General features: G+C 47.9%; 4 protein-coding genes across 4 annotated transcripts; all 4 read left to right on the top strand.

The window, feature by feature from the left end:
• Positions 1 to 1603: 1603 nt before the first annotated feature.
• Positions 1604 to 5598, top strand: E1B28_005244 (uncharacterized protein; the record flags this gene model as incomplete). The annotated part of the gene is made up of 4 exons (XM_043149795.1): positions 1604 to 2091; positions 2147 to 4784; positions 4851 to 5060; positions 5116 to 5598. 4 exons carry the CDS (start codon positions 1604 to 1606, stop codon positions 5596 to 5598), a joined length of 3819 nt encoding a protein of 1272 aa, XP_043014403.1.
• An 882-nt stretch (positions 5599 to 6480) lies between these two features.
• Positions 6481 to 8518, top strand: E1B28_005243 (uncharacterized protein; the record flags this gene model as incomplete). Its single annotated transcript, XM_043149794.1, has 10 exons — positions 6481 to 6618; positions 6666 to 6863; positions 6913 to 6950; positions 6999 to 7066; positions 7114 to 7184; positions 7239 to 7633; positions 7680 to 7822; positions 7867 to 8253; positions 8321 to 8377; positions 8430 to 8518. 10 exons carry the CDS (start codon positions 6481 to 6483, stop codon positions 8516 to 8518), a joined length of 1584 nt encoding a protein of 527 aa, XP_043014402.1.
• Positions 8519 to 11214: 2696 nt separating this feature from the next.
• Positions 11215 to 11494, top strand: E1B28_005242 (uncharacterized protein; the record flags this gene model as incomplete). The annotated part of the gene is made up of 2 exons (XM_043149793.1): positions 11215 to 11223; positions 11285 to 11494. 2 exons carry the CDS (start codon positions 11215 to 11217, stop codon positions 11492 to 11494), a joined length of 219 nt encoding a protein of 72 aa, XP_043014401.1.
• Positions 11495 to 11579: 85 nt separating this feature from the next.
• On the top strand, positions 11580 to 13447 carry E1B28_005241 (uncharacterized protein; the record flags this gene model as incomplete). The annotated part of the gene is made up of 9 exons (XM_043149792.1): positions 11580 to 11720; positions 11777 to 11971; positions 12022 to 12059; positions 12109 to 12176; positions 12230 to 12300; positions 12359 to 12756; positions 12803 to 12933; positions 12982 to 13371; positions 13431 to 13447. The coding sequence occupies 9 exons, from the start codon at positions 11580 to 11582 to the stop codon at positions 13445 to 13447; spliced, it is 1449 nt and encodes a 482-aa protein (XP_043014400.1).
• Between the last annotated feature and the right edge of the window lie 2110 nt (positions 13448 to 15557).

The following is a 15557-nucleotide window of genomic DNA, read 5'->3' as shown; positions in this document are numbered from 1 at the left end:
CCGCGAGAGCAGAACTCTTGCCAAGTTGGCCCTCGCATGGACTGCTATTCCAACTGAGCTCTCCCGCCATTATCGTGGTGTTAAAAAAAGGGTCGCGTAGTAAGACACCTTACTCGAGGATAAAGAGTGATTTGGATGGGTCGCCGGGAATGGGAGGTGGATCGCGAAGATAAGTCTAAGATCATGGGTTGTTTTGGTCAAGACGATGCGCTTTGATGGTAATCGCCTCCAGGAAGAGTTACGGCTGACCGCTGGTCTACTCCATTTTCGTAGCAAGAAGTTAACTGGCTAGAACAAGAGTAGTGATTAGGGCGGTAGACCTGTCCCTCCATCCCATATTCAGTGAATAGCGATGTAGCGATGAAATGAGGTCTCCCGGTAAGCGGTCTTTTCGTTCCAGATGAAGAAGGTATGTCGTCGACGAGGATCCCTTGCCGGACTTCTGCAAGGTTTGTTCATCGCTTCTGAGGTTGATACCTCTCTGTTGTTCAATACTGAACGTCCATAGGTAGAGGTGACCTAGATAGAAAGCGGGCCGTATTTGGTGCGAGCGAAAATACTCGTAGGTGACTTTCAACAGTACTTACAGGAGATGCAAGCCCAAAAGTTCGTCCGTGAACTTCATTCATCGCCCTCCGACGCCAAGCTTATCGACGCTTCGCAGAGGGACCCAAACGATAGATGTCGTGAATGTCCTGATGTCTGACGGTTCTCGTGCCCTGTTCCCGTCCTGGGCGTTTGATGGAGAGCCTAGCTCGGTTGTAACGTTGTGGGTGACGAGATAAAGAGAAGTACGCGTACGGAATTTTCATTCCGCCGAGGTTTGTACAGGCGATGCTTGGCGGGATACGATATATGACTCGCCGCTCGGAACGTGGCCTATGGCATAGTAACGTAAGTAGATAAATACGAGGGTTTCGACGGCACCCTATTCTGAAGAATCAGACTGATTTCCACTTCAACTGGCTAAAAAGAAAATACGGTACCATTTCTTCCCTCCCCTGACTTAAACTCTACCAGCATCTTTAGACAATCGGACTCAGAGCCATGCGTAAAGGGCTACTACCAGCTTCAAGAAATCCGTGGGTACTGTTTGAGTTAGAAAAGGAGATGATAAATAACCAGCTGAAGAAAGTTGCTGGCAGGGGAAAAGGATCAAAGGAGGACAGCTTGTCACGAGGTGGTCCGTGCCCAAATGCCGGGATTTGGTCAGACCATAAATGACATTTCTCGGTCCTTCCATATACACCGACGACGACGACACTTCGCTTTACAACACGCTTACGACGTTCAGAGTAATTCTGCCCTAACTTTTTACCTACTGCAACTCTTCACGTTTGGATACTCCAAGTTCGACTAGCTCGCCAACGTTGGCCCAACGTCTGACGTTGACGTAGGAATTCGAGCCCCTCATCGACCCCCATTTCAATCCTCTCGCCGAGTTCTACTGGCTTCCTTAGGCGTGGTAGGAGGTTTAATGACAAGGTCCTGCAGTGGGCTGCCCGTATAGATCAATAGGAAGATTTGGTTGACAGGTGGGTTACATCTACAGTTGATCTTTGATGAATATATCTCAGAGCTTATTTTCCATTAGTTCCAGACGATGTCCAATATTGAATCAGAGTCTTTGTTGGCGGTGAAGAGCTTACGCTCGAAATTCGAGCAACTCGCCGTGGACCCGCCCAAGCAGAACAATTTACTTGAACCACCATCGCACAGACCCAGAAGGCAGTCTGGCGGAAATCAGACAGTTACCACCTCCAATTCTCCTCAGCAATCATTGAGAAACGCGTCTTCTACTTCAGATTTGAAGGGGACGAAAAGACCTCCCCCACCTCCACCCCAGTCTCATCGCTCACCTTCACGTACACCTTCACCATCACGGTCAAACTCGAGCTTGAGTTCTTCGCCACCTTCGCCCCCGGCTTCTTCCACGTCCCCCCTTACTCGCACAGTACCACCTCCCGCCATTTCAAGCCGGGTTGGGTCCTTTGGAGCGAGCTCAGCTTCTGGTTGTACGGAAGAGTCTGTCAACAACATTGAAGGACTTCCTATACCCAATGGCGTTTCAACCTTACGCAGCAAGTTCATGTAAGTCTTTACAATAATAGGTTCGATCAGTGACTCCAATGGCTCTTATTAACAGGCATGCAAAATCACCACCAAAGCTAAACGGTGTCCACGCGAACGGTGACCACCACACAAAACCCGCCATTCCCCCCAGGAAGTCGAGCTCGGAACCCGTCGCTCCGGTGAACATTAGTCCAGAAGAGAATCTTCTCGAGCCAGAGAATGTTTTCAACCCTCTGTACCATTCCAAATCGCCTTCATCACATTCCAACTCTTCCTCTTCAGGTTCTATCAATCTCTTAGATGATTCATCTTCGGATGAAACTGATATCACCGTCGATGAGGCCGATCTATCGTCTGCCTCAACCACGACCCTGCCACCAGCACTGCCAGCTAGAAAACCCCGCGTTAGCGATGGCATGTCAGCCTCAACTTCATCGTTACTTCCCCACCTTCGCCCACCTCCTCCACGACCTCCAAGACATCGACAACCTACAGAATTGTTACCCGAAATAATTACCAGCGCTTCACCCTCACCACCTCCGCTACCCGCTAGACGAGGTACCATAGATCTTTCGGTGCCTCTCAGCGCAAACGTGCCCCCTCCACGGCACCCGTTAGCCTCCAATTCAGTAACCTCATTGCACCATCCACCTCCACCTCCACCACATCCTCATAATCACAGCCGAATCCTTTCGGCCACAAACATCACATCTGTAAATGATAACGCCCTCTCGGCATCGCCTATATCTGTAATTCCCACAACTACCGTTTCCAACGAACGTAAAACTTTTGGTAAACTTCCACCTCCTCCTACTCGAACCATCGCTCCAGGTGACAAGCTACCACCCGCTCGTAGACCCCAAACGCCTTCATCAGACGAAGACGAGGATTCCGAAGACGAAGCTGATGTGAAGAGTGCAGGTGTGGACATGTTACCCGATTCTTCCAGGAGTTCTCGACGACCTCCCCAACTTCTCTTTAAATCTTATAACTCCCCGATACACGGATACGGGACGGGTGTGGAAAACCGGATACAAGTACCAGCGCATACAGGATATCTGGTGACAGCGAATGGGCGTGTTGTTGTCGGACATACGCACCATTTCAGGGTGTGGGATATAGCGTGGAGTGTGGACGTTCCGGTCCTGGATTTGGATTTGAGGGTTCTTGGGAGGGATTCCAAGGTCTCGATGACTGTCACGGCTCTTGAAGTTCGATCTTCGTCTGTCAATGGGGCCGATGAGAAAGGGAAAGGCAGGGATCGAGCGAATACTGGTATTGCAGGGAGCGTTGTTTGGGTTGGAACGAAGGAGGGTCATTTGATTGAGGTTAATATTGTCAGTGGGGAACTCACTGGATGCAAGTTTTCAGCCCATATGCATTCCGTTTTGCATATCTTTCGGTATGGGGGTGCGATGATCAGCGTTGATGATAGCGGGAAGGTCTTGATTTTTGGATCTCACGAGGAGCCTATGGCGGATCTGCTGAAGACGACACCGAGGGTTATGCGGATTACGGATAAGCTTGATTTTGCGAAGATTATCGGGTGTGGGTTCCTTTGGACTGCTGGACGATCTGAGGTTCATTGTGCTGGTACGCCTCAGCGGGTACCTATCATACGGATCTATGATCTATTCCCTGTTCCTGGGGGCAGTGGATCTTCTTGCTCTTATTCTTCTTCTGCTGCGCCGAGTAGGACAGGACATGGAAAAACGGTGTTTCCGATTGAACATGTTGGGCCAGTGACGAGTGCTTCCGTTGTTCCTGCGAATCCTGGTATTCTGTATGTTGGACATGAGGAAGGCTTCATCTCGATTTGGGAGTTGGGTGGTGAAAGTGGGATGGAGAGGGAGTTGCCTAAATGTGTGGAGGTGATGAAGGTTTCTGCGAGCGATATCTTGAGCGTGGAGGGTGTGAATGATAGGTTATGGGTGGGCTCTAGGAACGGGATGATTTCTGCGTACGATGTCGCACCGAGACCGTGGTTGTTGACGAATTGTTGGAACGCTCATCCTGGGTTACCTGTCAACAAGTTAACTGTAGACGCTTGGGGGTTGTTGGATGGGAAGAGGAGGTTTGGTGTCGTTAGTGTTGGGAGGGATGAGAGGGTCGGGTTGTGGGATGGGCTTTTGGCGAATGATTGGATGGAGAAGGAGTTGATGAAGTATGAAACGGAGTTTTCGACTTACCGCGAGCTCAAGTTGCTCATCGTTTCGTGGAACTGTGATTCGGCGAAACCAGACGCGTTGACGGGTACCAGGGATAATGTCAACTTTTTGCACGATGTGTTGACGTCGCTAAATGACGAGGGTGGACCAGATATCATTGCGTTTGGGCTTCAGGAAGTTATTGATTTGGAGAGTAGGAAGATGGCTGCCAAGAACGTCATTTTGGGAGGAGGACACGGGATGAAGAAGAGCAAGGGTTTGACGGTTGGCGTTGTATCGTCCTCTTCAGCTGCGGGCGTGGATGAGACGGTTCTTCTGGGACTCTCAGACAAGGTTACCGGCGCCTATAAGAGGTGGTACGATGCACTGGTGTTGGCTGTTAGGTTGGCTATGCCACCCGATTGCCCGTATTCTGTTGTACATACGGAGAGTTTGGTGGGGTTGTTTTCGTGCATCTTCGTGAAGCACTCGGAGCGAAATGCATTGAAGGATCTGGCAATTACGACTGTGAAAAGAGGGATGGGAGGGAGGTATGGCAATAAGGTATGTTTCTTCCACCTGGTTGTGCTGAATATCGTTATACTGATTTCATGCAATGATTTGTTCTAGGGAGGAATTATTTCACGATTTGTTATCGAAGATTCTTCTTTGTGCTTTGTCAATTGTCATCTAGCAGCCGGTCAACATGCTCTTCGAAGTAGGAATGCGGATGTTGCAGGAATGCTTGAGGAGAAGATGCTTTTCCCCATGACCTTGGAACCGCAAGCGTTCGTTGGAGGGGGTGATGGATCCATGGTTTTGGATCATGAAACTGTCTTTGTACGTTCGCCAAGCCTACGTCTTACCGTTACCATATGTTAACTGTTATTGACAGGTCAATGGAGACATGAACTACCGAATCGACCAACGCCGCGACGTCATTGTCTCAGCTGTCAAAGCCGGAGAGCACGAAAACATGCTTGTTCATGACCAGCTCCTCAAAGAGATCAAGTACAACCGTGGTTGTCGATTCCGGACTTTCTTTGAAGGCCCTCTGACTTTCGCACCGACGTACAAATATGACAGACGCTCCAACGAGTATGATACGTCTGAGAAAAGGAGGGCTCCTGCTTGGTGTGACCGTGTTCTATGGAGAGCGGGGAAGGGAAGGGTTGAACAACTGCATTATAAGAGGTGGGAGGTGGATGTGTCGGACCATAGGCCTATCAGTGCTGCGTTCAGGGTGACGGTTAAGAATGTGAAACAGGAGATTAGGCATAGGGTTAAGCAGGAAGTTGAGGTTGCGTGGGTCGATGAGGAGGCTAGGAGGCTCAAGACTCTTGAGGAATTTTATGCGATGACGTTGGTGGTGATTTGAAGCGAACATTCCTACGGATTTCTTTTTTTCTTTCCTTGCATCGGGACTCTGTAATTTGTGTTGAATCCATCATAGTACATGTAGTAGCAACTTTCATAGGAAAATTATAGACGTATCTTTAATGTGTAAAAGTGAGGACTTGTGTCGATGCCTCTCTAGCGTGTTCCCACGGTTCGGGCTTTCCTCCAACTCCTTCAACATTGCCTTCAAAGCTCCGAATTGACTCGAACTCGATGTACATCCAACGCCTGTAATCTCCGCCTTACCTTTTTGTTACTTCTGGAAGGTGATATATTCATTCATCCTGTTACATCCCTTTGCCAATCTATTTGTACAGCTATCAGCGCGCGAGAGGCTAGGGAGACTAGCAGGCGTGCTGTTCACGTTACGGATGGATACAGCCTCCCTCAGCTATTGTCGGTCTTTCGAATATCATGACGTTTCGTGCAGGGTATTCAATCTGGCTGGCTTTTGGATGGATGAGGGTGTGAGGCACGTATATCCTAGTCTGATATTCGGACATGGTCAGCGATTAATGAAAACAGCCATCTATATATTTATTAGGCTTTCGTTAAGCCGATGATCAGTCATACCTACAGTACGGATGCTGCAAACGTGGAAATACAAATACAGCGTACATGAATCGTTTCCGACGCACAGAGGATGAGATGTTGAGAATTTGACTCCTGATTATGTGACAGACAAACAGAACACCGCATCAAGAACTGTTTGACCGCATTGCGAACACGAGGTATGTTCATCAATCCTGTCTTGATTGGTTCTTGTCCAGTGGTCAATGGATATATAAATATGTATATTTGACATGCGGTTTACACAGCTTTCTTTCTGTCCCCAATTTCTCTTCACTTCCATCTCCTTGCAATGAGTTTCTTCCAAGAAGCCTATCAAGTCTCGATTGGACAGGGCCAATTTAGCGCGATAACGGGAAACCAGGCAAATAACACCTACAATCACTATATTATCGAACGGCAGAAGAAGAAACGAGGGAAATATGATGAGGTGTGTAGACAAAGTGACCTAGAGGCATAGTCCTAACAAACTCGCAGTTCCCTAACATCCAACGGGGACGTGTCCGCCGAATCAAGGACCTTGATCACAAAGAATCCTACGGTTTTTTTAATTCCAGGTTACAAAAATATGAAGAGTTCAGAGTCGAAAGAACCATCAGCACCGCCAAAATCCATGGTGACAGCTCAAGCTCAAGTTTTACAGTGGTGTCGTATAAAGGGCAGGATGCGCAAAAGGCGAGTCGTAACTACATTTCAATTGCATCTTGTACCAACGGGACTTCAGGCATGGAAAAAGGAATTTCGAGAGTTTTCTGAAGCTACGTATGTCTGTTGCGCTGTCTGGAGGGGCATTGACTGAGCGGATACCAGGAATACAACAAAGATGCAACTGTTCGGAATTAACAGGTCGAGTGTGCCTTTGCTGGTATTTCATGGAGGTCAGATTCTTGTTGCTGTTCGCGTTCTCGTTAATAGATTAGCTCAGAACTTGTGCCTCTCTACCATTTCTTGGGCGGGCTTGGAGTGCTTGGGCAAGGTTATGCCCACACATTGGCTGTAAGCATCCAGTATGGTTTTTGTGTCTTCAATTAGAACCCACGGCTTACACAGTCAAACGTTTGCTGTGAGTCTGAGGCGTGGATAGATCTCGCGCAAGGAACTTTGATTCGTGGAGTGGAGGGGCACGCGCGCCATCTATATTATTTCAAGTTCAAAACTGTTGGGACGCTGCCATCGAGCGCCTCGGAGTTTCTCGACGAAGACGTTTGCTTTCGCTACATGTCACGGTTGTCATTGGTCAAGAAGTTCGACAGAGAGGTCATTGACCGGTTGTCATGGGGCCGCCTTAATCAGGAGTTCGTGCCAACTGTATCTCCAATTATCAATCGACCCTACATCCTTTCCACTAAGACGAATTCCATAATCGCAGTCGGAAGTGCAGTCTGGTTGGCACGCGGGCCACTCGGCCTTCGCGACCGAGTATTGATGCCAGATGGAAGAACAAGGTGTGTTGAGGAACATGTTGAATGTCAGTGGCTGACCAACGTACAGATTCACTCTTCCAGCCCAAATTGGCATAGGGACCTTTTCTTTATCCGCCTACGAGTGGCATTCTCGGGTTGCGTGGCACTCGCACGCTTCGAGTGTCTTTAACAGACTCGGAATCCCGTTGGATGACGATTTGTCGTCTTACGGTGAGTCGTACTTGAAGGATCTCTAACCAAGCTAATATTTTTAGAGCTAATCCTGCCATCGGAGCCTTTGTGCGGATCAGTTAGATACAATTCAGAACAACGCCCAACCATATACTTGTTCGTCCCTATTTGTCTGCCATTCGAACTTGAACTCGACACCCACACCTGGTCTTTCGACGAAAACGGACGAACACCCATCCCGCGCCATCATTGTAAAGACCTTGGTCTACCCACCAAGCTTGAAAGACATGGCGTCAAGAGCAAGATATTTTCCTGGCCTAGCGAGACGTACAAAACCATCCACAAATGGCAGACTGCAAGAGGTTTTGATCCAACCACCACTGACTTCGCGCATTACCTCGGATATGGGCCTGCCACATGGGAAGTCATGCCATCAGAATCAAGCCGGTTTGAAGAACTGTGTGCCGCAGGTGAGTACTTGAGTTTTCATTTTCTTGTTGTCACGGTCTGGCCATTCATGCTCTGTCTGTTTGTTAGGCCCCTCCGAAGGATCAACTTTTGCGGAGAGTCCATGCAAGAATGATCAAGGTCAATGTGAGTTTGCCATCCTTCTCAAGGTCATCCTTTCTGATTGCTCTTCTGGCAGCCATGATTGGTTCAATTTGGTCAGCAATCACAGCTCCCCTCACTTACGCCGCCGATGAAGACTCGAATATTTCGGCGGCATTGATGTAATCGGAGCGATGCAACAGATCGGGTTATAACCAACCCTAAATATCATTGTGGCAACTATTTTACATTTATATTTCAGATAGTGGGACTGCACAATACAAGTGGGCCCCAGGTCCTTAAGCCGCACACGCTCTCCTAATCAACTTCACGCACATCGTTAACCATCGATATCATCGCTTGTCCAATTTCTTTCACGGTTTCACATGCCCGTTCGGCCATCTAATCCCTCAGAAACATAAACAGGAAGCACGCAGCTTCAGTTTGCTACAAAATTGTCGTCCAATGCATGCTCCAGCACCTGCGGAATATTGAATCAGTGATATAAGTATGAAGAAATGTTTAATTCAGAATGTTGACGCACGGAAAACAGGTATGATTCCCTTCTCCTTGATACTTCCGCCGTCTTCTCGAGGTTTCCGCGAGTAATGGCGTTGCGTTCGAGGTGCTTGGAATATGGGCCAGAACTGTTCTGGATCCATCCCAAAGTACTTCAAGGACGCGTCGGTGGTCTACGTGATGACTCGTGAGGCCAGAACGAGAGGTATCGTCGTGAGGGGTTTGTCACGTCAAAAGACTATTCATATTGGTAATATGGGTCGAGACTCGAGCCCGAATCGTATGTTGAACTGCGATTAAGTATTCGAAATGAACGAGTTTAATAGTGCCGCGGTGGATAATTCTGCCGACTTTGGATGACGAGACGTGCTGACGTGCTATACAGCAAGGAGAAAGGCATTATATGCGGAAAGGCACGAGAAAAGTAGAGGAGCTCACCATATAGCGATATGTGCCTCATTGTCTCAACACCAACCGGTAACTTCACTCGTCTTAACCGACAATATCATCTACCCCCTCATTTATGATTACCAGCATCCAAAATAGCACAGGTGCAGCTCAGAAGGTATGAAGAACGACGATCCTGACGGTTTGGATAGAGAAGGGAAACGTCGCCCTCAGGAGACAACGCTAACCGAGGTAATCCCCAAACTCGCATGGACACGCCCTCTGTCGGATACCGCTTCGAGTGCACACTTCACCCACGTCTAACAAGCACATCCAATCGATACGATTGGGATTGCAGGTGGAAAGCACGAGCAATTCGAGTCGAAAACTGTTGCTGCGATGGGTGTCTGAGAACAAGAGGTGGCAGCGCGTCGGTGTGCTTGATGCTCGCTCACGAGTCGTCATGCCCACGACCACGCTCCAATCCCCCGCAAAGGGTATATTTTCGGTCCTTCTGTCATTCTGGGCTCTACGTAGAGTCAATCTTTCTTTCTCGTCCGCTCTGTCAACTAGCAAAACAACCCTGTAGGCACTCTCCCTACCATCCGTTCGTGTTGCTGAAGTTGCCAGGATGTCATCAGAGCTGGAGGCTGAACTCGTGAAGACATGAGGGTAACGGAAATAGGGAGAGTGGTAGACGTGCAGGCCGAGGAAGAGCAGCAAGTCGCTGAGGAAGAAGGTGAGGAAGGTTCCAACTGCTATGAAGCCCTGCTGTTGACACCGCCATCCTGACCAGTAGTAGAGTCGCAGACGGGGGCGCGGCAGGTTCTTCCCCCACTCCCACTCTTCTCGAAAACGCTCGTCGCAATTCCCTCATCCACTCTCCGTCTTCCAAGCGATCCTCCCGATGTAATCATGTACCCGTACTTGTCGCCTTTGCCCGACTTCTATCTCTCGAACCCGTGGAGAGTTGCTAAAGACGACGGGTTCCGGTATGTAGGTGAACCGTTAAAAAGTCGTTTGAGAGTTTCAAACGGATCTGGGTGAGTTGGGTATCGCGTATCAAGTGATAGGAAAATGGTGGGTTTGAACGAGAGGATTCAGTTTGTGTTGAAGGGAGTGTACGTCCTGGTGATGAGTGTGCAGGTCCGATTCCGATTTCGAATAACTGTACTATGGCAAATGAATCAACGATCATGTATGTAACTTGGACGGGCGTCATACGAACTTGGTTCAGACCGAAAATTTCTTTAACGACAGACATCGTGTCGCCATGAAAATACATGAATCCTCCTCATCGCAAGGATTAAGACACACCTGAGTATTCACGGCACTTGCTGACTGACAAGTATTAATTCTCTTTTTTTTTCTGTCGCCACACGTTAACGGTCGAAAGGTGGTCCAGAAAACGGACTCGGAAATCTGCACTATTTTCTGTAAGACTTCAAGCTTCAAGAGCTGAAACCGAATGATACGTACATCGAAATTTCCCTTTATGCCCTTCTGTTCTCCCCTACTTGTCGGAATCCATTCTACCTGATATCTTCGCCATTGGATCGAGGAACCTTGCAATCCTCGCATAACCTTGAAGACTGGACTATGCTTGAAGTTTGCATGTTCGAGTTGGTAATCTCGCATGGCAGCTCCTTGCAATTCGAGGATTCTTGAACTTGAAGGCTTTGATCAAGGCGATGAAGTGGGCGAGTGGCGTGACGTAACCAGCATGTTCCCACGGTTCCGGCTTCCCTCAACTCTTCCACTCGGATTCATGTAATCTTCGCCTTACTTTGCTGTTACTTTTAGAAGGTGATATATTCATTCATCTTTCTTTATCTCTAATGCATCTGCCAATCTAGTTCTACAGGTACCAGAGTGCGCGAACCTAAATTTCCCGCGGAAACACAGGTAGCGTCTGTCTTTCGAATATCATAAGGGTTCGTGCAAGGTGTTCAATCAGGCAGGCTTCTATATGGTCGATGGTCGAGGTTCGTATATATCCTAGTTTGATCTTCGGTACGAGTGGCGATTAATTAATATATGTTTTAGACGTCAAGCCGATCCGCCATACCTACAGCACGGATGCTCGAAATGTGGGGATACGATGTTTTATCAACGTCCAAGACGCACGGAGGACGAGATCTTGAGATTTCGACAGTTCCTGACTATGTGATGGACATGAAGAACACTGCATCAAGAACCATTCGGCCACATTGCGAAAACGAGGCCACTATGCTATGCTCTTCGATCCTGTTATGACCGATCCTTGTCCAGGTATATAAAATAATGACCATGATGCAGTTCTTTCCGCTCCCCACTTTCTTTCTCACTTCCATCTTTTACAATGAGCTTCTTCCAAAAAGCCTATCAGGTCTCGATTGGACAGGGCACATTTAGCGCGATTACGGGAAACCAGACAAATAACACCTACAATCACTGTACTATTATCGAGCGGCAGAAGAAGAAACGTACGATATACGATGAGGTGCGTAAATTTGTGTACATGAGTGAACTAGAATGCAGTTCTAAGGAATCACGTAGTTCCCTGACATCCAACGCGGACTTGTCCGCAGGCTGGAGGACCTTGATCACAAAGATTGTCTGTTACGCTGGAATTCAAGGTTAGAAGAATATGAAGTAGAGTTCGCAGTCGAAAGAACCATCAGCACTGCCAAGATTCATGGCGACAGCTCATGTTTTACGGTGGTGTCGTATAAGGGGCAGGATGCGCAAAAGGTGGGTCGTAACCTTTCAATTGCGGAAATCTCATGAATGGGACTCTCCAGGCATGGAAAAAGGACTTTCGACAGTTTTCTGAGACCACGTATGTCTGTTTGCACTTTCTGGATAAGGATTGACTAAGTGGATACCAGGAATACGATGAAAATGCAACTGTTTGGGATTAACCGGTCGAGTGTGCCTCTGCTAATATTTTATGGAGGTCAGATTATCGTCGTTGTTCGGGTTCCGAGTCTCGCTGACAGATTAGTGCAGAACTTCTGCCTCTCGCCCATCTGTGGGATAGGCTTGGAGATTTCGGGCAAGGGTACGCTTGTACATTGGCTGTGAGTAACCAAGTAAAAATTTTGTGTTCTCAAAAGTTTGAATCAACAGCTTACACAGTGCCGCGTATGGAATTGTCAAGAATCTGAGGTGTGGTTAGATCCAGCGCAAGGAACCTTGATTCGTGGAGTGGAGGGGCCCAATCGCAGCGGTCTATTTCATTTGACCATTGGCACTTACGCCGAGATGCTGCCATCAAGCGTCGAACTTCTCGACGAAGATGTTTGCTTCCGCTACTTCTCTCGGTTCCCATTGGTCAAGGAATTCGACAGAGACATCATCGACGTGCTGCACTTTCTGCCCCTGAGAGAACACGAGATATCTCCGATTTTCAATCGACCCTACGTCCTTTCTAGGAAGACAGATTCCATAATAGCAGTCGGAAATAGTGAATGGAAAGCTGACTATCACCCGAGGTGCCTTGACGACAAAGTTATTATGCCGGATGGAAGAACGAGGTGCATTGAGGTATATCTTAAATGTCAGTGGCTGATCGGCGTACAGGTTCACTCTCACAAACAAAGACCCCAAGTTGAAATTATTCTTACTTGGCGATCTGAAACCCTGGCTCTCACAGGCTTCAAGTGTCTTTGACAGACTCGGAATCTCGTTGGATGACGATTTGTTGTCCTACAGTAAGCCTTACTCGAAGGATCTCTAACCAAGCTAATCTTTTTACTAAGAGCTCATCTTGCCACGTGCCATATTGAGTGGATTTATTGAAAATTCACAACCCCGCTCGGATGATCAACCCATATACTTGTTCCTCCCTATTTGTCTGCCATCCGAAGGTGATTTCGAGTTCACCCACACCTGGTCTTACGACGAAAACGGACAAACACCCATCCCACGCCATCATTGTGAAGTCCTTGGTCTACCCATTAAGCTTAGCCTGTATCGCTTCGCAAGCGAGGCATATTACTGGCCTAGCGAGATGTACAAAAGCATCCACAAATGGCAGACTGCAAGAGGTTTCGATCCAACCACCACCGACTTCACACGTTACCTCGAATATCCCATATATGAAGTGAGGCCATCAGAATCAGGCCAGTTTGAAGAACTGTGTGCTGCAGGTGAGTTTTTAATTTATTGTTGTCACAATCTGGCCATTTATACTCTCTCTGTTTATCAGGCTCCTCTGAAGCATAAGCTGGTAAATCTTCCATCATGAAAGATTCATGTGAGGATGAACAAGGTCAATGTGAGTCTGTCATCCTCTTTCTCACTGTTACTCTTTCTGATTGTTCCTCCGGCAGCCGTGTTGGTTCAACCTGGTCAGGACTCGCAGCTTTGTTCATGTTCGCCACCGAAAAACTTTCGGCGACATTGATTTTGGCGGAGCGATGCAACAGTCATTCAGAGCTGAGAAAGGTTCAGTATTGGGTTGTGACCACTGAACAAAGCTCTATCTCATTGCTAACATTCATATCTCAGATAGTAGGACTGCATAGTACGAGTTGGTTATTGATGCATTGTAATACTCTGATGGGCCCCAGGGTACTTAGCTACGCTCTAGCCGTTCTCTCGTTGTTCATCGAGTCACCAGTGTCATTTAGTCCGATTCACCAGACGGTCATTGTCTCGGAGACTAACCCGATTCCACACGTCGTTATCTTTCAATATTATCGCAATTTCCTCCAGTACTCAGACACATCAGGAAGCACACGGCTTCACTCCTCAGTTTGTAGCCCAATGCAAGCTCCAGCACCTGCAGAAATTAAATCAGTACCATAAGAAGAGATTAAATGGGCTCTTACCGAAGCTGACAGCGGTGACCTGTTCTAAGCCCAACATGTTCCATCAGCGGGCTGGTTTTTAATTTCTCGGAATTCCTCACAGTAGTGTGGGTTGTGATCTAAAAAAAAAACAGATATAACGTTCAGTCCGGAGCTTCAGGAACGGAAGGCTACTCACAGAAGTCAATCGGATCGACAACTCCGAGTCCCTACAGCGAGGATGGAGGTTGTAAGCCCAAAGCGCAGCAATCAGCTGCCAGCTGCCAGGATAGAATGGGCACTCACACGAGTTCATTTCTAGATAGGACAATACTACGTTCCCTCCTTGGCTACGGGTACTTGGATAGATGACAAGGTTGTCCCCCCCATCACAGCGGCTAAGCACAAAATGGTTCGCATCGAGTCAGCCGATAAGACTCGAGCTCTTCATGCCAGCTGACTTACGGTAACAGCCCCAGAGCCTCGTAGGATGCGGCGCCTTCAATTTAGTGCTGACGGCCATATATCATCGAATCTGAGAAATCTCTTCGTTGTCTCTAGTAAAGACGTCGGAAAGGTGGACTCATGATTCGAAACTGCAGGAGCCTCTGTTAGATTAATTGGCTAGATTAATTAGGAGCATCTGATACGTACCTTGATAATTCTCTTTTCTACGCCTCCTCAATTCCCTACCAAGAGCCTCACCCGTCGCATTCCGTGTTCGCTAGTACCTAATCTCTTCGCGGTTGGATTGAGAATTGGCGAACCTTGCACTCCTCACACCTGGAGGCCGGTCGATGATTGCATGATACATTTAGATGAAAAGTTGCATCGCAATTCTAATAGATTCGGGCGCGAACATCTTCTTGCTGAAGGCGAGGGAAGGAAGCCAAAAAATATGGAGCGCGGGCGAACGTTCACAATCAAGTAACATATTCCCACGGTCGCGTCTCTCTCTTCATGATCAAAGCTTTGATATCAAACAAACCAGCAAGACGACTACCGTTGCCGGTACTCAAACTGCAATCTCAGAGGTTTGTGTTACTCAACCCGAAATTCACTTTTGATGAAATGAAAAACACAGACTCGATTGTATACCAAGCCACTGGGGCATCGTCAAGCTAACAAGCGTCTGTGTACTCTATGGAACCTAAACTGAAAACTAAACTTATGTGCATCTGGATGGACAATTCTGCGAACTTTCCGATCGGGCGAGCTCTTTCATGCCGAGAATGACTTCATCGAGGTGATGAACGACGCCGAGTTCCGTTTGTTGAATTTGAAGGGTGAACCAAAGACGCTGGGCTCGCGGTCTGAGCCCGCTCGATGAGCAGGAGAAGAAGGAATTGGAGAAGCTTGAGTCTATTGAATTTTGTCAGGAAACTTGCCACGGACGAGCGTATGTTCTACGGGAGAACATTGGTGGGAGAGGGCATGTCCAACGTCTCGTTCAGTGTCTTGATCAGTTGCAGAGTACTGTTCAGGTAGCCGCTCGGTAACAGTAATATCAATTTGTATCCGAACTTGTCGAGAGGATGGAAGAC

The sequence above is a fragment of the Marasmius oreades genome, chromosome 2, assembly GCF_018924745.1.
Source record: "Marasmius oreades isolate 03SP1 chromosome 2, whole genome shotgun sequence".
NCBI classification, from domain to species: domain Eukaryota; kingdom Fungi; phylum Basidiomycota; class Agaricomycetes; order Agaricales; family Marasmiaceae; genus Marasmius; species Marasmius oreades.
This window is presented reverse-complemented; position numbering and strand designations above follow the sequence as displayed.